Below are 24727 nucleotides of genomic sequence, written 5' to 3'. Positions count from 1 at the left end.
TTTGTTGTTGTTTTTATAACCAGATACTTTTTCTTTGCTATGGCAGGTGGATGGAGAGCTAGAAGCTCTGCTGGAGAATGGTGAGGGTCTCTCTGATAAAAACCAGGTGCTCAGCTTATCCCGGCTTATGGTTAGAATTGAAACCTTGGAACAGAAACTTACCTGTCTTGAGCTTATACAGGTGAGTTTTTTGATATTAATTTATTTTTTGTTTCTGAATTTGAGTTGGGGCATCTAATGTGCAGTCTAGAATGATGACAGGAGAAGGGATAACTCTGAGAAAAGTTACTCTTATTTTTAAAATGGTTTGAAAATTCTATATGATTTTGAAAGTTTGTCCTCTTAAAAATGTTGAGTTCAGCATCATTTAGTTTTTTAGTAGATCTTTTTTGCTTTCTCTCTCTAGCCAAAGAGCATGGTGGGATTTTTTTTGTGTAACAATTCATGACATTTGATATAGTCCCCCCTATGATTATTAGTCTGTCAAGGCCATTTTTACCACAGGATCTTGAAGCAAGGAATTTTAATGATAATCTCGTTTACTCCAGTTTATTAAGTATGCCACAAGAAGTTGAATAATTTTTAAAAAAGGATGATTTAAAAGAAAACTAAGAGAAAAAAGCCTTTTGAAAAAACATCTGAAGGGAAGAGAGAAATGAAAATGATTCACACTATTATAGTTTTAGGTTTTTCGATAAAAATGAATATAATTTGGTTCTTGGTCTTTCAGATTTGAATTTCATTGTAAATGACATATTGATGTTTGTTTTTCTGCAAAGTCTATTTATATAAAGTCCAAGTTGACTGGATACAATTTAGGTATCAAAAAAAGTTATAATTTCTTTAAAGCATTTGTTATTTGTACACTTTTAGTCGCATTAATCACAATAGAGTTTCTAGGTAAAGTTTTGTGAATATAAATAGACTTTTTATTCCTCTCTGTGGACCCTTTTTAATGTTCTGTGTGGTATTACCCACCCCCAACCCAATACCCTGCATCCTGCTTCCCTTCCCCCACGGAAGAACACACATTCACAGTCTTGCCTGAAGTCTTTTCTGGAACGTCATGGACTGTCTTTGTTGTGGATTTGGATGGCAGAGCTAGGTGATGGCCGGGAAAGTAACCAGAAGCTTCAGGAAGAGGTCAGTTCACAATCAACTTGCTTATTTCTTAAAACCTCCATATAGAGTGCTTAGGTTGAGTGATAATATGAGTAATAATGAATTTACCATTATAGTTACCATTGGAATTAAATATCATCTCAGTGTCATTCCTGTAATTATAACCTTTTACGTAGACCTTGCTAGTAGTGAGTTTGCCCCATGGTTTTTCCTAAAGTATCCCTGTAGCTGAGACTGCATAATTGGGAAGTGCAAGAGCAAGATATCACATCATAGTTAAGTGAAGGATCTAGTTTGTTGCTAAAGCCATAGTTTTAAATGGGAAACCATGTGAAACTTACATTTGGGGGCTCTAAAAAATTGGTGAAGAGGCGAATTCTGGAATGGCAAGAGTAAGAACATTTTGAGGAATCAATAAGTTTTTTAAGATCTAAATAAATGTTCCTTGGCAATGTCATTAGTGGAGTTGTGATATTTATACCTTCCCATGAAATAATATTTTTAATCTAGTTTAAATGTAGTTCTTTTTATTATTTTTTTATTATTATTTTTTTTAAGATTTTATTTATTTATTTGACAGAGAACACAAGTAGGCAGAGAGAGAGAGAGAGAAGCAGGCTCTGCACTGAGCAGAGAGCCCGATGCGGGGCTCGATCCCAGGGTCCTGGGATCATGACCTGGGCCGAAGGCAGAGGCTTTAACCCGCTGAGCCACCCACGCGCCCCAAGTGTAGTTCTTTTTAATCATAGTTTCTAATATAATACCGAAGTCATTTAAAAATGCACTTTAAAAACAAAACAGGAGTGAGCAAGTAAGTGGTTGTCTTCCCTCTCTTCTTCCTCCCAGGAGATTTGGCAATAAGTAGAAGTTGAGGAAGATTTGGAGTTTCTTCCTCCCTCCCTTCCTTTCTCCCTTTTTCCCGCCCCTCCCCATTCCTTTTTGTACAGATCTAGTTGACTTTATTAAATGATTCTATGATTAATGATTAAATGAATTCAGCAGTATTCCATCTAGAAAGTAGAGAGGAACAACTTACTTTGGGGATTCTGTAGATCTACATTGGGGAGTACTTTGGAAGAAATTCTTGGATTTCAGAGTGGAGGGGATGGTTATCTCTGGAGAGAGAGTCTTTCTTTGTTAGCTGTTTATCAGAGGCTAAAAGAGGTAAGTAATAGCTGCATTTTTTGTGGATGAAATATCATTTAAATATATGTTGTTGCATAGTTCCCAAGCCGATATCATAGTCACTTGGAAAACTTTTTAGAAAAACATAGCCAGGATAAGGTCCACTAGTATATATATTTTGAAAGATCTACACAGGTTTGAGAACTACTGGTAGAAGATATTAATCGATCCTGTTTGATAGTGGGAGCAGTTACCTGTTCTGCATTTTATTCTTGCTGGTCAGTCTTTAAAAAGTTTTCCTTCCTTTCCAGAGGAAACTAATACTATAACATTTAACCCTTTTGTAGTTATAGAGACTTAGGTCTTGATAAGACAGTAAAGAAAACCCACAGGTCTTTCAAAAATGATCTGAGTCCCAGCCAGAGATTTGAAAAGTCAACTGTGTAGAGTGATGTGACTTTTTTTTTTTAATTTGTTTAATCAGATTATAAAGACTTTGGAACACTTACCCATTCCTACTAAAAATATGTTGGAGGAAAGCAAAGTACTTCCAATTATTCAACGCTGGTCTCAGACCAAAACTGCCATTCCTCAGTTGAGTGAAGGAGATGGATATTCAAGTGAGAATACGTCACGTGCTCACACACCACTCAACACACCTGATCCTTCCGCCAAGCTGAGCACCGAAGCTGACACAGACACCCCCAAGAAGCTCATGTTTCGGAGACTTAAAATTATAAGTGAAAATAGCATGGACAGTGCTATCTCTGATGCTACCAGTGAGTTGGAAGGCAAGGACGGCAAAGAGGACCTTGACCAGTTAGAAAACGTCCCTGTGGAAGAAGAGGAAGAGTTACAGTCACAGCAGCTACTCACACAACAGCTACCTGAATCTAAAGTTGAGAGTGAAATCACTGTGGAAGCCAGTAAGCTACCCACATCTGAACCAGAGGCTGACACTGAAATAGAGCCCAAAGAGGGCAATGGCCCGAAACTGGAAGAAACCATTGCTGAGGAAACGCCGTCCCAGGATGAAGAGGAGGGTGTATCTGATGTGGAGAGTGAGAGGAGCCAGGAACAGCCAGATAAAACAGTAGATATAAGCGATTTGGCCACCAAGCTCCTGGATAGTTGGAAAGACCTAAAGGTAAGAAAGCATTTTTGTTTATTTTAACCTGAATTACGCACATCTAGAGTTCCACGAATCTTACGTTGAATTACCTACTTCTTTAGCTATACATCTATTTGAAAAATGGAATGCCGTCTCTTTTACTGACAGCTGATTATAAATGTCTCAAACATCTTTTAAACCTTGGCAAGAGATATAGCAGCCAAACTAATATACAGATGTCCCCTTTTCTTCATTTAGAAAAGCATATCACAGCAGTGAATTCAGTTTTTCAAGTGCTCTTTACATTAAAAACAAAGCCAGAAATCCTTTGAGGAACAAATGTATGATTCTATGTTTGAAAGTTCTTTGTAAGATCCTAGGTTAAAAAAAAAAAAATGAATGTTTAAGTTGATTGGAAATTAATGTATTGCATTAATTAGAAATTAAAATTAAAAGTTAAATGGAAAACCAAGGTAATTTAGCAACTTCTCATCAAAAATGATTGAACATAAATTTCTGTTCCAGTAAAATAACTTTATATGGAGGTAGTTGGTATTCAGTTCCCCTGTTGTTTTTGAAATAGGTCTGCTGTTTAAATGCCTATTTCTTTGGGCAAAAGATGTGATCTAGAGGAAAAATAGAGGGGTCTGGAACCCCTTAACGCTTAATACATACATAATCTCTGGTTAAAGAATGTAGCAAGATGTGTAGGGTTTGCTCTGTAGAAATCCCAGGCTGGGTCTTGGATAAACACAGAAGTGGATAACAGGATGAGCCTAGAAGAGAGGTGTTACATTTTGATTGTAAGTGATCTGGATCTGGGGTTCAGGTCTTGAGGACCTCGTGGGACCAGGTTACTTGCTAGCTTCTGTTTTTCTGTTCCTCTCTTCTGCCAGAAGTGAAGCAGCCAGATAAACCAGCAGTGCAGGTTTATGTGCAGCAAGATGGACATCTGAATCCTCTCTGTCCCCAATTATGACTACAAAGCTCACCCAGTAGATCCTGCAATTTGACCCATACGAAACTGGCCTTATACTGAGCAGAATGAGTAGTGGGTTGGTTGTGCACTGTGCTTACTTTTGGCATTTGTAATTTGCTGTGTTGAGACCCTTTAAGTATTGTGTGGTTTCAGCTCTCATTGACCTATTCATGCTACTCTTTCTCACCACTTATAGTTTATCATTAACTCAATCTTATGAAATTCTTCCTTTTTATAAACTTTAGTAAAAGGAAGGATTCATAGTAAATCTGGTTATGATATGACATTTGAACTACAGGAACCAAAATTTCAGTTAAATTGAAAGAGATGCTGGGATGGTCGTTTGGATGAACCTTCCTTTAAGGCCTGCTTTGTGAGGGCACAGGAGTCTGGAAGAAAGTCCCTCTTGTGTTCAGAGACTGCTAGTAGAGCCTCTGGCATGACTGGCTTCATAAGGAAGGTGGGAATGGAAACATGAACATGAGTGGACATAGAAAGACCTTACAGACATGGTTTTGTATAGCAAGGGTGGGGGGCAGACCCAGTAGTACACTTCTGCCTGCTAAGTCTCTGGTTGACATAATTTTCAGAAATGAGGCATAATCATCATTTCTTAAAAACCTGTCTTAAAATCTAGGAGAAGTAAGTACTTTTGTTTCTCTGTGTGGTAGTTTTTATTGTCATGGTAGTGGTATGAATAGCTCTCTGGGATATCCTTAACTCAGTTAGCTATAACTGGTCATTTAAACTCACACTCTAGACATTTTTGAGTCCTACAAAGTTATTCCTTCCCCTGCTTGTCGTCCTCCCTCCTCCTATCTGAAAGATCAAAGCAGTTGCATAGTACTACGTAGTTTGATGATCCTCTTGATTTGAGGTTTAAAATTTTATTCATACTTTTAAAATATAGCCTTCTTAACCTTCATATTTTGGATTTATCTGATTCTTAGCATCAAAGAAGCCATTAAATAAGATTTTCCTTCTTCACACTTCTATTTTGCTCTGGAATCATTACCCATCTAGAATTGGGATGCTGAAAGAGGTGGTTACTTGACTGAACTGTGATGTTTTGTTACACATTGGTGCTGGGGCTCTTAATTCATCTATCATTCTAATTAACATTTACCATGGTTCTAATTTCAAAACTCTGATTGTGGTTGTCCTTAAATAAAATATTTTAGCTAGCATTTAACCAGAACATTGAAATCAGAAACCTGTAATATGAACATGTCTTAGATAAACACATGGACTTGATGTGATTACTATATACTCATACTATCCCGGCATTGAAAGAGTTAACTACTTCTGTCTGACTTCCACCTATGTGTTCAAGTAGACATTGGCAGAAAAGAAAATGTCTTACTCAACCAACCTTTGTTAAGCACCTGTTGCCAAGCACTGTGTTAGTTGCTGATGTTGATTCCAAGATCATACTAAAAAGCATTGATCTAAGATTGTGGTTAGCCACTCCAAGCTTCCCTGACCTTCTGGGGCCACTGTAACGTTGTTGGACATGTGTTCCACTTGGCCTTCCTACACACTGGATGGAGTGAAGAACTGAAAGAGGTTGCTTCAGATCCTTAATCTTGATTTTGCTGTGAAGGCAGACCGTAGGGATCATCAGTAAATGAGAGAGGGGGGGAGGGAAGGGAATGAAGCTTCATGAATTACTCTTTGTCCTCCCAGATCTGATGATGATCCCCCTTGTAACTTGAACCATTTCCATCTAGCTTCTCAGGGCAGCAAGGAGCTTGTTAACATCACCAGCTGACCATGTGTCTCCTTTTCTCAACTCCATTTTCAACTTCGTGCTGAAGAAAAACAAGAACCTAGCGTGCATTCTGTGAAGAAACAGGAAGATGGTTGGGAAGTTGGATGATGCATGAAAAATATAATAGGTGAAAAGAGGACAGAGGTGGTTAACTCACTGGCGCCGGCGTTATTTTGGTGCGTCCATTGCCGACAATGGATGTCGTTCTGGGAAAATCCCGACTCCTGGCGAGAAAGGATTAAGTGAGCTACTTTTTCTATACCTCTATACACAGGACTGCTGCCTTGGCTTCACAGGGCTTACACATTTTGACTTCTAAAGTAGACCTCAACAAGAAACATCACCTAACACATTGCTACACATAAGCATGGATTCATTTTCACATGCAGATTTACCAGGCTACATTTTCAGCAGGGACATGTGCATATATTTCTGTTTGCAAAAGGAATTATTGTACATCACCCCTCATGCTGAAAATCTACCCTAGACTTCACAGGGCAAAACAGCTGATTTTAAGTGGTGATTAATTATAATTTGACTGGAAAAGTCTTCATTCATTTGGATCATGAGAAGAAGAGGTAAGGTTCCCATGAATTTGGCAGTTTTTGTTTCAGTTAAATACCCAGTAGATTATGATGGCTAGTGATTCCAGAGCCTCTCTTGTAAATACTGAGATTACAGGATGTGCATTTCTCCTTATAAAGAGATCTGGGTAGTTATAATACACCTGGATTAGATGATTTAGGGGCAACATTCTGTAAATGCGATAAGTTGGACTATTCTTTTTTTTCAAATTTATTTGACAGCACAAGCAGGGGGAGTAGAAGGCAGAGGGTGAGAGAGAAGCAGGCTCCCCACTGAGCAGAGAACCCAACACTGGGCTTGATCCCAGGCCTCTGGGATCATGACCTAAGCTGAAGGCAGATGCTCAACAGACTGAGCCACCCAGGTGCCCCAAGTTGCACTATTCTTAATGATACTTTTTTTTTTTTTTTTTTTTTTTTTTAAGATTTTATATATTTGAGAGAGAGAGAAGTCACAAGGAGTGGAGAGGGGTTGAGAGAGAAGAAGATTCCCTGCTGAGCAGGGAGCCCAATGCAGGACTTGATCCCTGTCCTGGGATCATGACCTGAGCTGAAGGCAAACAATTTACTGACTAAGCCACCCAGGCGCCCTTAATGATATCCTTACTCCTATTTTATTCATATTTATCTCAAGACATTATCTTTAATTCAACAAACGTATTATTTGCCAGGAAAGTTAAGCATTAAACTCTTTGTAGAAAGTTTAAATAAAATACAGAGTTGAAAAAGTTTTGAGTCACTACTGGGATCTTAGTCTGTAACAAATACTGTATGTGGAGTCTGCTATGCAACATTTCAAAATGAAATTATGTTCCCTGGATTTCTGTAGTAAATTTCAAAATCCTTCATTGAGATTATTCTGTATCCGTAAGGATCAATATTATCCTTTTTAAAATTTGCCCCTAAAGAATTGCCCCTAAAGAACATGGTTTTTGATACTACTTCATTGAAATTTTTTTGTAAGTATCAGACTTGGTAAAAGACCAACCTGGTCTAAAACTTATTGGTAGTCCCTTTTGTTATTATCAGATAAATCCTTTCATCTAAATCAGGGGTTGGACACATCTGCCTTACTGCTTGTTTTTGTAAAATTTTTCGGGAACGGAGCCGTACTCATTTATTTTCATATTGTCTATGGCTGCTTTTGCACTGCAGGGGTAGAGTTGAGTAGTTGCCTCAGAGACTGAATGGCCAACAAAGCCTGAGATATTTACTATCTTGTCCTTTACAGAAAAAGTTTGCCAATAAGTGATCTAAACAGTAAAGTTCAGAGCCTGGCTGCTATGAAACATTCTGATTAAAAAAAAAAAGTTTATTTATTTACTTGACAGAGAGAGGGTGAGAGCACACAAGCAGGGGGAGAGGGAGAAGCAGGCACCCCGCTAGCAGGGAGCCTGATGTGGGGCTTAATCCCAGGACAAAGGCAGGTGCTTAACTGACTGAGCCACCCAGGCACCCCAAAACATTCTGATTTTGAGTGAAGTCATTTTGACAGTTTATCCTTTGAGATGACGTCTTAATTCTGTTTCCCTAAAGACATAATGATCATGTTTCTATACCTCATGAAGTATTTTTTTTTAAAAAGTCTTGACTCTGTTTAGGGAAAGTTACTTTAAATGATTTGGATGTAAGACTGAGAAATGGGAGAGGATATATATGATAGAACTACTGGGCCAAGAGACCTTTAAAGAGTATTGTTTTTTCCTCAGGACCATGATCAGGTTAGTTGGAAACTTTAGGGACTTTCTGAGTATAGATAAGTTGGTGTAATCTAATCTTATATGTAACCATAATAAAAATGTATAGATTTTCCTTCTTAATATTGTTAACTTTTACTTGTGTAATTTCAGACTTACAGGAAAATTGTAAGAATACTATTCTGTGTATTCTGCATGGTATATACATTTTCGGGACAAATGCAGAAAAAAGTCAGCTAAAAATTCCTCTTATCCCTTTACTCAGATTCCCCAGTGTCAACATTTTACCAAATTTCTTCATCATTTTCTCTTAATTTTTTTTTTTAACTTTAAGGAATAAGTTACAGATATGATGCCCATTGCCCCTAGATATTTTAGTGTATATTTTGTAAAAAAACAAGGACATTTTTCTTTATGATTACAATATATTTATCAAAACCAGCAAAATACAGTGACTTAATACTATTATCTGACCAGCAGATCTCATTCAGATTTTACCAATTGTATACCTAATGTGTTCTGTAGCAGAAAAAAAGAAGAAAAAGTTCTGATCCAGAATCTGAGCTAAAGTGTTACATTGAGTTGTATCTCTTTAATAGTTCCTCAGTCTTTCTTTGCTTTTTATAAACTTCAAATTTTTTAAATATTTTTGAATTTTTTAGAATATTCTTCAGCTTGGGCTTATCTGAAGTTTTCTTTTGGATTCAGGTCATACGTTTTGTGAAGAGTATTAAATTGTGTCCATATGATGTTGATTTGTCCCATTATTGGCATTGTCAGCTTTGATCACTTCGTTAAGATGGTGTCTGCCAGGTTTTCCCAGTGTCAAGTTACTCTTTTCTCCTTATAATTAAAAAGTATCATAGAGGAACACCTTTGGAAGTATGTAAATATTCTGTTTTTTATCAAATTTATTCATTAGTTTCAACGTCTGGTGAATTTGCCTGAATCACTTAAAACTATGATGGTTGCCAAGTGGTGATTTCTAACCCTCTTTACTTTAACTTCTGTGTTTTGGTTGACCCTCTTGTAAACAAGAGCTTTTCCTGCTCTCCCATGTGGTTCTTACTTGTTGATTAATTTAAGTTTAGACTCATGGATTCTTGGTTATTTGTTTTGTGTGTGTGTGTGTGTGTGTGTGTATGTTGCTATTTTAGTTTTCTATTAAACATTATTCCAAAAGCATTATTTTACCCTGTATCTTACACATCAGCATTAGGAGAACTAGGAAGAAAGATAAATATGGATAATTAAACTTATGAAGAACGAAAATTATCACAAAGGACTGAGAGCTTTACACATTTAGTTAAATATGAGATTATAATTTAAAAAGTAGATCTCAGAGCAAATTTTTTTTGTTCATTTAATTTTGGCGGGGGGTGCGGTGCTTAGACTGGCAACACTGAGATCAAGACCTCAGCTGAGATTGAGAGTTGGATGTTTAACCAATTCAGCCACTCAGGCACCCCTGTTCATTAATTTTTAACAACAAAACTACACTGATTTTTCAAGAAGGAAACCCATTAAAAAAAATTTTTTTTATTTTAAAAATAGGCCTGTGTTCAGCTATAGATATTTTCCCCCCAAACTCTGATCACATTTATTTTGATTTGGGAAGAAAATACCACTTGATGGCATGTAATGCAATATTTAAAGGTTTTCTCTTAAACATCTTTTTTTTTTTAAGATTTAATTTATTTATTTGACAGAGATCACAAGTAGGCAAAGGATGGTGGGGGAGGGGAGTAAGCAGGCTTCCTGCTGAGCAGAGCCCAATGCCTGGCTTGATTCTAGGACCCTGAGATCGTTACCTGAGGCAGAGGCATAACCCACTGAGCCACCCAGGTGCCCCAACTTTTAAACATTTTAATACAGAATTTAAAAAAAACTATTAATGGAGAGTAGATGAAGAACATTAAGTGCACCATGCTAATTACCAGCTAGCTACTGGTGTTTCTTCCCTAGTTTTCTCAAGGAAAACTTAAATTGAATCTTCAGCAGAATGATCCTTAAATATACTTTATAAGCAAATTGAGAGCTTTTGTTTACATAGCTTTTAGATTTTGCTTCTCCCAGTTTTATTCTGAAACTCAATTTTAATCCAAACCATAATTACCGTATTAGTTTTGTAATATTCTCTGTTGTATGCAGTTCATCAAAGCAGTAATATACCATTAGGCTCTGTTCACTCAGAATTTAGGAAGAACAGAATTGGTCACAACCATGTAAAAACAAATCTCAGGGCACCAGTCTGGTTCAGTCAGTGGAGCATGCAAATCTCAATCTCAGGTTCGTGAGTTCAAGCCCCACAATAGGTATGGAGCTGGTGTTTTCTTTACCCCCAGGGCCATCCTTCACCTTAAAGGCAAGAATAACACTAATTTCTTCCCAGATTGCTCCTCTTCCTCTTAAAGCTTCTTCTGAGTCTCCTCAAAAACAAGATTTGCTTTAAGTCTACCAACTGCAGATCTGGTTGGAGCAACCTCAATTTAATGAGTTCTCCAAGAACTGGCAGTTTCAGGGAAACCTATCTTGTAGAGTGTGACAACCACAGCATCTCCAATACCCAAGTTATGCTGCAGAGCCTCATGGATTCTTGTTTTATACAGTGTATTGCGACCCATTAATTTCATTATGTATTTGCTTAAATTGTCCTCGTTTGGCCAGTGTGAGACCCTTTAAGTTCTTTTCTGTGTGATTTCGATATGTCGCCATTAGTTTTTTTTAATCTGGTACAGTATGCCTTTCCAGGCTTATCATATATTTTCCCTTACCCTGGCATTGGCCATTTGTCCAAGAAGCTCAGGTTCCTGTAATGGAAAATGATATTTAGAAACCAAATCTGGGCTTTAGATGAAGTCGTCTTTGCTACTGGGGCATGGCTTGTAGGAGCTGTCAGCAGACTGTAAATATATCCATATTTATATGCATACATGTATATAAATATACACACATGTATTTATAGATCCATGCATATACATATGTATATATTTACATGTATATATGTATGTGTGTTTTTCTATATATGAGTAAATGTGTGAACATGTACTTGAAATTTCCTTGTCTTTCCTTCTGTTAGTCTGAGACTACACCCTCTGCTGAATCATTTGATTTCCCCATGCCTCTTCCTGATCATTCTTATTCTGCCTTCCCTTAGAAGGTGATATTTCAGCGTGCCTGGGTGGCACAGTCCGTTAAACATCTGCCTTTAGCTCAGATCATGTTTCTAGGGTCCTGGAATCAAGCCCCACATGGAATTCCCTGCTCAGCGGAGAGCCTGCTTTTCCCTCTCCAAGCTCTGCCTGCCTCTCTGCCTACTTTTGCTCTATCTCTCTTGTCAAATAAATAAAATTAAATTTTTAAAAAACTGGTATTTTTTGGAGCACCTGAGATTTCTTTTGTCCTATATGTTAAATAGGTCACAGTGTCTCCTCTTAGCCATTTTTAATTCAAGCTCCTGTCATTTCTTGCTAGAATGGTTGTAACAACCTCCTGTTACATTCTTTCCCTCTTCATGTTATCCTTTATTAAACTTCGATGTTATCTTTTTAAAAACACAGATATGATCAGTAGGAGCCTCTTGTAGCATCACAGAGACTTCTGTTAATTATAGAGCCTTTAGTGTATGGCTTGGGAGGTACTTCTGTGTTTATCTAACTTTCGTGCCCAGCAGTGTTTCTTACACATTCAGTGCATGAGTCACATCAGGCTGTTCATACATACTCACCGTTCAGTGTCCTTGTATATGCTGTTCTTTTTGCTTGGAATATCATCTCTTTTCATTCTTTCCTTTTTAAAATTGTCCTTTATCTGGAGTTGCAGTTCACCCCTTGTGATGCTTTGTCCTTTTCTGTGTGTCTGTACTACTAAAGTTAGTTGTTCAGATGCTTATTCCCCTCACTGGACCTTGACATCTTCCAGGGCTGGGACCATTTTTTGATTTTTAGAGTAAGGGTTACTTTTATTATGGTATCTTTAAATAGGGGTTATAATAATACCTCTTAATAATAGTGAATGACTACTATATGCCCCCTACATTTTTTTCTTTCGGAACTGCATATCTGTTCATGTCACTGTCCCATTTAAAGCTTTTAAATGGTTCCTCATTACACTGCTCCATGAGGTCCATTTTTCTTACGAGGCTTGCATACCATGGCATAGTTACTCATTTACGCCATATCACCTCAAGCCATTCTGACCTACCAGTGGGTCTGTGCTAATAATGTTCATATACACACAAACACATTTGCTCAGCTATGAAAAACACTGTCTTTTAAAAAATATATATGTGTATTTTTAAAGATTTTATTTATTTATTTGACAGAGATCACAGATAGGCAGAGAGAGAGGAAGGGAAGCAGGCTTCCCGCTGAGCAGAGAGCCTGATGCGGGGCTTGATCCCAGGACTCTGGGATCATGTCCTGAGCTGAAGGCAGAGGCCTTAAGCCACTGAGCCACCCAGGCGACCCGAAAACACATTTGTTTAGATGTCTCTTGTTAAAGTTTCATCCTTTACCCCCAGAAAGCCATTCTCATTCCTCTAAGATTATTCTGCCCTTTCTATATACGCACTCATAACATCTTTTCCAGCCATAGCATGTAACATTTCATGCTTGTACAGAGTGTGAGGGCAGAGAACACTTCTGTCTTGTTCACTCAGGTTTCCCCAGGGTACTGTGAGAAGCCTGATATGTCCTTCGGCACTTCATAAATCTTTGAATGAAGACGTGAGGAGGGTCAGTCTTTTACCATGGTATCACGCTGCTTATTGAATCCGTGGTTTGTGTATTTTACTTGATAGGTGATCAGAAAACATTTGCCTGCGTGTCATATGATTTTTATAACCCTGTGAAGTAAATGGTGCTGTTTGTATGCCCTGAGATTGTGACTTATCTTTTGAGTGACAGAGCTGAAAATTGACTCAAGTCTTCTGATTTAAATCCCATATTCTTTCCATTCCTTTTTCTGTTTCAGTGAGTAGTGATTTCTATATCCTTGCTAGGCAATTCACATAATTATGTATCTTTGGTGAATACTTCAGATTTCTCTTAATCTGCTTCTGATTTAGAAACTGTAATAAGTTCAAATTCATTCTGCAATCATAGAAACTACCATTTTAGTGTTTTGTTCAATATCTTTTTCTTCTCAGTGCTGCAGAGGTTGTCAATCTGTGATCTATGATTGAAATTCGGGATTTTCAGGACCCCTGAAATTATAAGCAAAGCTGGGATTTTGTGGGGGCAGGGGCTCATAAATATGAGTAGTTTTTCAAACAGGGATGTGTATATGTGTAAGTTGGGGAAGGAATGAGCTGTGGTCCCAAAAGTATTTTCTAGATAGATGATTTGGGCACCAAGGGAGGAGGGTTCCTACTCTTAACTGTAGTGCTGGGTTGACAGCCTACTCCTTTTAAAATTTTTTTTTTAAGTTTTTAATTTTAACTCCAGTGTTGTTAACATTACAGTGTTATATTAGTTTCAGGTATACAGTACGGTGATTGGACACTTCCATACTCAGGGCTCATGATGGTAAATGTACTCTTTAATCCCCATGACCTATTTCACCCATCCTCCTACCTACTCTACCCTTCTGGTATCCATCAGATTGTCCTCTATAGAAAGAGTCTGTTTCTTGGTCTCTCTCTCCCCCACTTTTTTTCTCCTTTGCTCATTTGTTTGTTTCTTAAATTCCACATATAAGTGAAATCATACTGTTTTTATCTTTCTCTGACTAGCTTATTTCGCTTAGCATTATACTCTAGCTCCATTCATGTTGTTGCAAATGGCAAGATTTCATTTTTTTATGACTGAATAGTATTCTATTGTATATATATACTACATCTTCTTTATCGATTCATCTGTTGATTGACGTGGGCTGCTTCCATAATTGTAAACATAGAGGTTATATATCCCTTCAAACTAGTGTTTTTGTATTCGTTGGGTAATACCCAGTAGTGCAATTGCTGGATTGTAGGGTAGTTCATTTTTAACTTTCTAAGGAAGCTCTGTACTGTCTCCACAGTGGCTGTAACAGTTTGCATTCTTACCAACAGTGCAGGAGGGTTCCTATTTTCCCCATATCCTCCCCATATCCTCCCCAACACTCATTTCTTTCTTTCTTTTCTTTTCTTTCTTTCTTTCTTTTTTTTAAAGGCTTTATTTATTTGAAAAAGAGAGCATAAGTGGGAGGCACAGGGTGTGTGAGAAGCAGACTCCCTGCTGAGCAGGGAGCCCCACGTGGGGCTTGATCCCAGGACTCTGAGATCATGACCTGAGCTGAAGGCAGACACTTAACTGACTGAGCCACCCAGGTGCCCCACCAACACTCATTTCTTGTGTTTTTTATTTTAGCTTTTCTGACAGGTGTGAGGTGATATCTCATTGTGGTTTTGATTTGCATTTCCCTGATGATGAGTAATGTCTTTGGAGAAATGTCTGTTCATGTCTTCTGCCCCCTTTTAAACTTTTTTTTTTTTAAGATTTTATTTATTTATTTGACAGATAGAGCGAGAGAGCACAAACAAGGCAGAGTGGCAGGCAAAGGGAGAGGGAGAAGCAGGCTCCCCACTGAGGAGAGAGCCTGACATGGGTTTGATCCCAGGACCCTGGGATCATGACCCAAGCTGAAGGCAATCGCTTAACCAGCTGAGCCACCCAGGTGCCCCTGCCCATTTTTAAACTTGATTATTTGTTTTTGTGGTGTTGAGTTATATAAATTCTTAATATATTTTGGATACTAACCCTTTAACAGATATGTCATTTGCAAATATCTTCTTCCATTCCATAGGTTGCCTTTTAGTTTTGTTGATTATTTCCTTCACCCTGTGCAGTTTTTTGTTTTGATGAAGTCCCAGTAGTTAATTTTTGCTTTTGTTTGCCTCAGTAGAGGACCTATTTAGAAAAGTGTTGCTACGACTAGTGTCAGAGAAATTATTGCCTATGTTTTCCTCTAGAATTTTTATGGTTTCAGGTCTCACATTTAGGTCCTTAATCCATTTTGAATTTATCTTTGTGTGTGGTATAATCAGTGGTCCAGTTTGAATACTTTGCATTTAGCTGTCTGGTTCTCTCAATACCATTTGTTGGAGAGGCTATCTTTTCCCATTGTGTATTCTTTCCTCCTTTGTTAAAAATTAATCAACCATATAAATGTGGGTTTATTTCTGGGATTTCTTTTCTATTTCATTGATCTGTGGGCCTGTTTTTGTGCCAATACCATACTGTTTTGATTACTACAGACTTGTAACTTGAAATCTGGAATTCTGATACTTCCAGCTTTGGTTCCCTTCCCCCGCCCCAAGATTGTTTTGGCTATTCAGAGTCTTCTCTGGTTCCATACAAATTTTAGGATTGTTCTAGTTCTGTGAAAAATGTTGCTGGCATTTTGATAAAGATTACATTAAATCTGTAGATTGCTTTTGGTAGTATGGACATTTTAATGCACTGAACCACCCAGGCGCTGCTGGTAGTATGGACATTTTAACAGTATTTATTCTTCTGGCCCGTGAGCATGAAATACCTACTAGTTTGTGTTGTCTTCAATATCTTTCATGGATGTTTTACAGTTTTCAGAGTACAGGTCTTTTACCTCCTTGGTTATTAAGTTTATTCCTGGGTATTTTATTCTCTTTGGTGCAGTTATAAATGGGATTACTTTATTAATTTCTCTTTCCGTTGCTTTGTTATTGGTATATAAAAATGCTGTAGATTTCTGTATGTTGATTTTGTATCCTGCAGCCTTACTGAATTCATTTATCATTCTAGTAGTTTTTTTTGGTGAAGTATTTAAAGTTTTCTATATATAGTACCATGTCATCTGTGTATAGTGAAAGTTTTATGTCTTCCTCACCAATTCGGATACATTTCATTCCTTACTCTTGTCTGATTGCTGATGCTGAGACGTCTACTACTGTGTTAAATAACGACCACGTACTCTTCACTGCAGTGCTGCATTGACCAGTGCAACTCAGAACTCCAAGCAGTCATTTGGAGGGCTATGGTGATTTTTAGGTTTTAATTAGAAAGATTACAGAAGAGGTAGTTAAATTTCAAAGGTGTAAAGAAAAATCTTAGATTTGGAATTAATTTGCCTGGAAAACAGAACTTTGAAATTGAGAAACATTTAATCACCATGACCTTGATTATTCTTCAGTTATTATTTATCAGCATGAAAACACTTATTTTTCTACACACACATTTGCTATTGGGCTAGGGAGGCCTTGAAAACAGGAACTTGGCTCTGCTGTTCACCTTGTGCTATAGTATTTAGTGTAAACACAGCATGTTTAGGTGTATGTTGAATAAAACTAAGCATTGTTAGGATACATTCTTTGAATTAGAGTCAAGCTGGGTAAGGCTGGAAAAGAAGGAGGACCTGGGGGGACAAGTTTAAAGTGAATGGCAGTGACCTAGGAGGGCTTTTAAAGTATGGCACTTGCTGAAGAGCAGCATTTAGAAGTTGTTTTGAGAGTCTTCAGTTTCTTTTCTTTTTTTAAATTTATTTGACAGAGATCACAGGTAGGCAGAGAGGCAGGCAGAGAGAGAGGAAGGGAAGCAGGCTCCCCGCTAAGCAGATAGCCCGATGCGAGGCTCAGTCCCAGGGCCCTGGGATCATGACCTGAGCCGAAGGCAGAGGCTTTAACCCACTGAGCCACCCAGGCGCCCCAGAGTCTTCAATTTCTTAGGCCTCGCTGCCTGAGACCTCAGAACACTCAGGTACTGTTCTTTACTATGAGTACAGCCATAATGTGCTGAGTCTTTTGGTATTTTGTTGAGGGCTTCTTCTGAGGCATATTAACCTTTTTTTCTTCTCATTTAAAATTTTAAATAGGCTATTCCTGTACATGATACAAAATTCAAAAAGCATAGAGATAAAATATTTTGCTCCTGGCCCTTCCCTCTGTCTTGTTCCCTGATGTCAGCCAGCACAACCAACTTCTTGTATAACCTTCCAGAGATAATTTGTGCATGCTGTGTGCATGTATTTAGTCGTTGTTTTTTGTTTGTTTTGTTTTGTTTTAAAGCTGGCAGCACTATTGAGCTCCTTGTTTTTTATTTAATACATTATGAAGTTTGTTTTATAGACCAGGTTTTAAAGAATTTAGTTTTCATAGCTGCGTGGTACTTTATTGTAAAGATATGGCGTAATCAGTCTCCTGTTAATCATATTTATCCGTCTCTACTTTGGCCATTGTAATTGATTCCTTTCTTTAGCTTAGTGTGGAACTTTTATGTAGGTCATTCAGACACATTCACATATACAAGTGTTTGGAATATACATGTTGGATAGATTACTAAAAGTGGTATATCTGAGTCCTGGTCTGTGTTATCTGTGGTTAATAGTTATTTCCAAATTGATTTTTATAGTTATACCAATTTAACTCTCATCAGTAATGTATATGCATAAGGGTGCATATTTTACTACACCCTGGCCAACTCAAGTATTGTTTAACTTTATCTTGGATGGACTGATAGAAATAGAATATTATTGTAGTTTTAATTTGCATGTCTCTTATGCATGAAGTGTTGAGTATCTTTATATTTCTGTTTCCTATTTTAAGAACTGTGACCATATGTTTTGCCCATTTGTCTGAGGGGGTGAAAACAGAAATTCAGTCTTAACATCTTTCATTTCATGGGAGCACAGTTGTCTGAAGTTAGAAGAGTATCTTCAGGGGTTTCAAAGAATAAATAAAATTATTCTACTCCACTTTTTCTTCACTCTCCCTTCTTCTGCCCCTCTTATGTGTGTGATTTTATGAAATCTCCAGACATTTATGTTCTCCTCTAAATTTTCTTTGTAGTCAGATCTCAAGATCTCTGTGACCTAATGGAGACCCCTCTGCTACCATTTGTAATACAGTTTGTGAGGTAAAACCACAGACTCTTAAATGCTGTACAAGGACATGATAGGAGTTAACAGTTCTTCCTTCTGTTAAAGAAAGCTATATCTGGTTATAGAGCCATTATCACTGCAAGTTTTTCACAGAGTTTGTGCTGATTTGTACCCTGGCTCCTTTTTCCCCAAGAGCTAGTGTACATAGCAGCAGTATTTTTCCAGTAATATTTTTTCTTTGTTTGGGCCGTAGGGTAGTGGAAGGCCATAAACATGTTTTATGTTCATTTTTTAAATTTTGTTGTTGAGAAAATGGATTTTTAGTCTTTATTTTCTATCTATCTACTTATTTATTTGAGAGAGCCTGCAGAAGCAGGGGGAGGGACAGAGGGAGAGAGAGAATCCCAAGCAGACTACCTGCTGAGCATGGAGCCCAACGCAGGGTTTGATCCCACAACTCCTAAGGTCTCAACCAGAGCCAAAACTAAGAGTCAGATGCTTAACTGACTGAGCCACCCAGGCACCCTGATTTTTAATCTTTAAACTAGTGTATAGAATTATGAATCAGATTCCATGAAACGGTCATATCGTCTTACCCAAAGTTGTATGTTTCTTTTTTTTTTTTTAAGATTTTATTTATTTATTTGACAGAGAGAGATCACAGTAGGAGAGAGGAAGGAAAGAGATCACAGAGAGGAGAGGAAGGGAAGCAGGCCCCCTGCTGAGCAGAGAGCCCGATGTGGGACTCGATCCCAGAACCCTGAGATCGTGACCTGAGCCGAAGGCAGCGGCTTAACCCACTGAGCCACCCAGGCACCCCAGTTGTATGTTTCTTAATGTACGTTTCTCTAAGTTCTTACCTCTTTTTCTAAATTTTCAGTGTTCAGTAAATCCAGATAAATGTTGGGTATGTTTGCTTCATGAAGGCCTTAAAATCCTGGTATATGGTGGGTTTCCTTAACTGACATATAATGTAGTATTTGTTTCAGGGGTACAGGTCTGTGATTCATCAGTCTTACACAATGCACAGCACTCACCATAGCACATACCCTCCCCAGTGTCCATCACCCAGCCACCCCTTCTTCCCACCCCTCTCCACTCTAGCAACCCTTAGTTTGTTTCCTGAGATTGAGTCTCTTATGGTTTGTCTCCCTCTCTGATTTTGTCTTGTTTCATTTTTTCCTCTCTTCCCGTATGATCCTCTGCCTTGTTTCTCAGATGCCACATATTAATGAGATCATATGATCATTGTCTTCCTCTGATTGACTTATTTCGCTCAGCATAATACCCTCTAGTTCCATCCATGTTGTTGCAAATGGCAAGATTTCAATTTTTGATGGCTGCATAATATTCTGTTGTATATATATACACACCACATCCTTATCCATTCATCTGTCAATGGACATCTAGGCTCTTTGCATAATTTGGCTGTTGTGGACATTGTTGCTATAAACATTGGGGTACACCTGCCTATTCGGATCACATTTGTATCTTGGGGTAAATACCTAGTGGTGCAGTTGTTGGATTGTAGGGTAGTCTATCTTCAGCTTTTTGAGGAACCTCCATACTGTTTTTCAGAGTGGCTGCACCAGCTTGCATTCCCACCAACAGTTGTAGGAGAATTCCCTTTTCTCCATATCCTCGCCAACATCTGTCTTTTCCTGACTTGATAGTTTTAGCCATTCTGACCACTGTGAGGTGGTATCTCATTGTGGTTTTGATTTGTATTTCCCTGATGCCAAGTGATGTTAAGGACTATTTCATGTGTCTGTTGGCCATTTGGTTTTTCTTTGCAGAATTGTCTGTTCACGTGTTATGCCTATTTCTTGATTGGATTATTTGTTCTTTGGGTATTGAGATTGATAAGTTCTTTGTATATTTTGGATACTACTAGCCCTTTATCTGATAGGTTATTTGCAAATACCTTCTCCCATTCTGTCAGTTGTCTTTTGATTTTGTTGACTGTTTCCTTTGTTGTGCAAAAAAGCCCTTTATCTTGATGAAGTCCTAGTAGTTCATTTTTGCTCCCGCCTCCCCTGCAGTTGACCACGTGTCTAGGAAGAAGTTTCTGTGGCTGAAGTTGAAGAGGTTTCTGCCTGTGTTCTCTTTGAGAATTTTGGTAGATTCCTGTCTCCATCCATTTTGAGTCTGTTTTTGTGTGTGGTGTAAGGAAATGGTCCACTTTCATTCTTCTGCATATGGTTGTTCAATTTTCCCAGCACTATTTGTTGAAGAGACTGTCTTTTTTCCATTGGACATTCTTTCCTGCTTTGTCAAAGATAAGTTGACTGGGAGTGCCTGGGTGGCTCAGTGGATTAAAGCCTCTGCCTTCGGCTCAGGTCATGATCCCAGGGTCCTGGGATCGAGCCCCGCATCGGGTTCTCTGCTCAGTGGGGAGCCTGCTTCCCTTCCTCTCTCTCTGCCTGCCTCTCTGCCTACTTATGATCTCTGTCTCTCAAATAAATAATCTTTTTTTTTTCTTTTTCTAAAAAAAAAAAAAACAACAACGATAAGTTGACCATAGAGTTGAGGATCCATTTCTGGGCTCTCTATTCTGTTCCATTGATCTGTGTTCTGTTTTGGGCCCATACCATACTGTCCTGAGGGTTACATCTTTGTAATAGAACTTGAAGTACAGAATTGTGATGCCACCAGCTTTGCTTTACTTTTTCAACATTCCTCTGGCTACTCAGGGTCTTTTTGGTTCCGTACAAATTTTAGGATTTGTGTCTGTGAGAAAAGTTGATGGTATTTTGATAAGGATTGCATTAACTGTGTAGATTGCTCTAGGTAGTCTACACATTTTTACAATATTTGTTCTTCCAATCCATGAGTATGGAACGTTTTCCATTTCTTTGTGTATTCCTCAATTTCTTTCATGAGTATTCTATAGTTTTCTGAGTACAGATTCTTCCCCTGTTTGGTTAGATTTATTCCTAGGCATCTTTTGGTTTTGTGTGGAATTGTAAATGGGATTGTCTCCTCTTGTTTTGTCCTCTTGTTGGTGTGTAGAAATGCAGCTCATTTCTGTGCATTGATTTTATATCCTGCCACTTGATGGGGTTTTTTGAAATCATTTTCATTCATTTACCTTGGAAAAGCTGCTCCATCACATGTAATTAAATATGTAAGTCCACATTCACATATATGTACACACAGATACACAAATATATGGTGTTCTGTCAGTATCTTAATATTCAGTTTCAAGATTGCTTAGAGAAACAAACATTATGACAAAAAACATTAATTAATGAGCTGAACACTAAAAAATTGTCATCTAAATATCCCATCTCTGTTAACATTAGCATCTGTCTTTATCTGAAGTGTTGTCCTTCTTAGCTAAAGTCTCACTGTTATAAAAATTGGACAATGCAGTACAAATGTAGTGTAGAGCTGTTATAAAATAAAAATGCATTGATTTCATAAAGTCAGTGAAAATGATATTTAAAAAGTTGGAAAGAAAATATACAAGGGTATGAGTGTACTAGAAGCATTTCCAAAAAGAATAATGAGAGGATTCTGAGAGACTGGGGAATAAAGTGTTGCATCATGTTATCAGGCATTATTTAGAAAAAGTGTATCAAAATACACAAGTGATGGTCTTAACTTTGGGGGGAAGAATTAGTGATGTTTTTTCTGACGTGTTGATTTGAGGATTACAAAGAAGTTTTAGTGAGTTGGTGAATTTGCACAGTCTGTGAACAAGGATAAGTGGAATCCTATAATAAAGGCCTTTTCTTTTTGGTTTTTATTTAGCGTAATGTTTTCAGGATTCATCTGTGTCGTACCATTTATCAGTACTTAATTTCATTTTATAGCTGAATAATATTCCCTTGTATAGATATTTTTTAACGATTTTGTTATCCATTTGTTAGCTGATAGACATTTGTGTTGTTTCTACTTTTTTGAATGTTAGGAATAATACAGTTATGAATATTTATTTGCAAACTTTTGTGTGAATACTGGTTTTCATTTCTCTTGGGTATGTATCTAGGCATGGATTTTTTGAATCATGGTAACTCCATATTTAACGTTTGAGGCACTGCCAGGCCCTTTTCCATGATAGCTGTACCATTTTACATCCCTTTCAGTGGCATATAAGGTTTTCAGTTTCTCTCCATCCTCACTATTTCATTAGCATAATATCCTTGGGGTTCGTTCATGTCGTCATAAATGGCAAGATATCTTTTTTTCTCATGACTGAATAATATCACGTCATATACTTATACAGTACATCTTCTCCATTCATCTGTTGACAGTTGTTTGCATATCTTGGCTAGTGTGAGTGATGCTGCCATGAATATGGGAGTGCAGCTCTCTTGGAGATCCTGTTTTCATTCTCTTTGTATATATGCTCAGAAGTGGGATGGCTGGCAAGTGTTTATTAAAAAATAGAGAACCTACTGTATGAATTAGGTATAAAGACCTTCCACCTTTAAATTTTATTTTCTTTCAAGTCAACCTTAGCAGTGTAAGAGTATATGAGAATGCAGTTAAAGGACATGGCACACAGTAAAAGAATTGCCAGCCACCATTGTTGGCCTGTGAACCTCTTAGTGGCTGTTCCTAGGTATCTCCAGTATTTGAAAGTAGGAGACTCTTGATAATATGCGTTTAACACCTAGTTTGTACCTAAATATTTGTTATATAAATGAGCATACCAGATTTCCACAAATAACCATCAAAGAACTCGTGCTGTCTTTGTCTCTACAAATTAAAAACAACTCCACACATATTTACATACTTTTATAAAGGGATATTGGATGCATTGCTTGTGTATGAGCTTATCAGTGATTCAGTGTTTATCAAATAATTTCTGAAGATTGATTTTGAGCCTTTGAAGAGGAATGATTAATTGACCAAGGGTGGGCTGTTCTAAGCATTGATGAGAATTCAAAATGTTGCAGAGGCACAGGTATTAATCTGATCCTGGAAATACAACCCCACAAACGTGTTTGTGGTTATATATAAAGGCCCATAAACAGCATTCTTACGAGGGATGAGAGAATGAAGGTATAGAAGTAGTGATTTTTAAAAAGCAAGCTGTGTAGTACTTTGAAGTTATTTAGCACTTCGTGGTGATTTCTGCAAATTATGAGTAGAATTTCACTTACTGGTCCACTGAACAAGTAGTTGAGTGTTGCCTGTGTGTCAGACATTTTCTTGGTGCTAGAGATACAGCAGAGTAAGACAGTCTTAGCCCTTAAGAATTATAGCTTTGAGGGACACCTGGGTGGCTCAGTTGGTTGAGCCTTTGGCTCAGGTCACGATCCCAGAGGCCTGGGATTGAGTCCCACACAGGGCTCCTTGATTGGCAGGGAGCCTGCTTCTCCCTCTTCCTCTGCCTGCCACTCCCCCTGCTCTTGCACACACATACACTCTCTCTCTCTGACAAATAAATAAAATCTTTTCAAAAATATCACTTTAAAAAAATAAGAATTACAGCTTTGAGTGCATGTGAGTGTGTGTTACTTAGGAGAAGCACCTAGACACCAAAGAAATAAAACAGCATGATAGGTAAAGAATATTAGGTAGGGTAGGGTGGGGAACCAGATTCTTTTAGGTCCCTCTGAGGGCAGGGATAGTCCCCAAAACCAGGCCTCCTTACTCACAATTGAGTGTTCTTTCATAACATGCCAGTCTCTTGAGTAGAATCCTTAACAGAGGAAACTGGTTTTACGTGGAGGGTTAATGTGAGTGAAGCCAACTCAGAAAAACATTTTTTAGCAGTGGCCTGCAGGTGTATGTCATTATTCCAGCATTCCCTGTCATGTAAGCTAAATTTACTGCTGTTTATCCACAACATAGAATGATTTTAAGAACTATTACAGTAATCTTCACATGACTGCTTCCTTTTCAGGTTACATTGTTGTGGGACTTTGGAAAAATTCAGGGCCTTGAAGTAGGTAATCTGAGTTTCCAGTTTAAATTTTATACACAGCTTTATTTATATGAAGAGGAGGAAAAGTTAATAGCTCCTCAGTGCTTGGGTGCATGTTGATTTAACTTGTTTCCCATAGTATTAGGCACAGAGTAAAAAGTCGGTAGCTTTTGGTCACACGTCAGTAATGATCATCCATTTTGTGAACTTCGGAATACATTTTCTACTTAGCATTTGCTCTAAACTTGAGGTCTGTGTGATAAATTGCTATAAATGCTTCTAATGAACACTTGACCCAAGTCTTGAACCCAAGACCCGAGGCAAAAGAAATATTGCATAATCCTTAGTTGACACAGACATGCGTGTCTGTATCTAAGCACCCTTTATGAATGAACATGTTACCTTCTGGAGTGCTTAAATTTACAGAGTACCGAATGCAACATTCAGTTTCAAGCCTTTAAAAATTAATAGAATACCTGTTTTTTCTTATGGTGTGGGTAGGTGCTGATAAGTAGCATTCTTACTTTTTCCCCAAGTTTCGTAACCTCCTGGGGGTGGACAGAAGAGTCAGAACTAAGAGTGTCTCCTTTGTCCTTACTGTATTTATCCCTGATTCATTGTTA

General features: G+C 37.9%; 1 protein-coding gene across 5 annotated transcripts in view; it reads left to right on the top strand.

Annotated features, from left to right (window-relative positions):
* Positions 1–24727, top strand: part of SETD2 (SET domain containing 2, histone lysine methyltransferase) — a 125923-nt gene that overhangs the window by 60146 nt on the left and 41050 nt on the right. For 2 of the 5 annotated variants that reach the window (XM_059160733.1, XM_059160734.1), the window contains exons 10-12: positions 47–181; positions 1024–1143; positions 2732–3394. In XM_059160733.1, coding sequence (XP_059016716.1) covers positions 47–181; positions 1024–1143; positions 2732–3394 — 918 coding nt within the window. Of the gene's footprint in view, positions 1–46; positions 182–1023; positions 1144–2731; positions 3395–6067; positions 6351–24727 lie in introns of all 5 variants that reach the window. The other 3 variants (XR_009350683.1, XR_009350684.1, XR_009350685.1) reach the window with 3 other exon arrangements.

The sequence above is a fragment of the Mustela lutreola genome, chromosome 2 (genome assembly GCF_030435805.1).
Source record: "Mustela lutreola isolate mMusLut2 chromosome 2, mMusLut2.pri, whole genome shotgun sequence".
In the NCBI taxonomy this organism is placed as follows: domain Eukaryota; kingdom Metazoa; phylum Chordata; class Mammalia; order Carnivora; family Mustelidae; genus Mustela; species Mustela lutreola.
The sequence above is the reverse complement of the archived record's forward strand: the minus strand, read 5'-3'. Positions and strand labels throughout refer to the sequence as shown.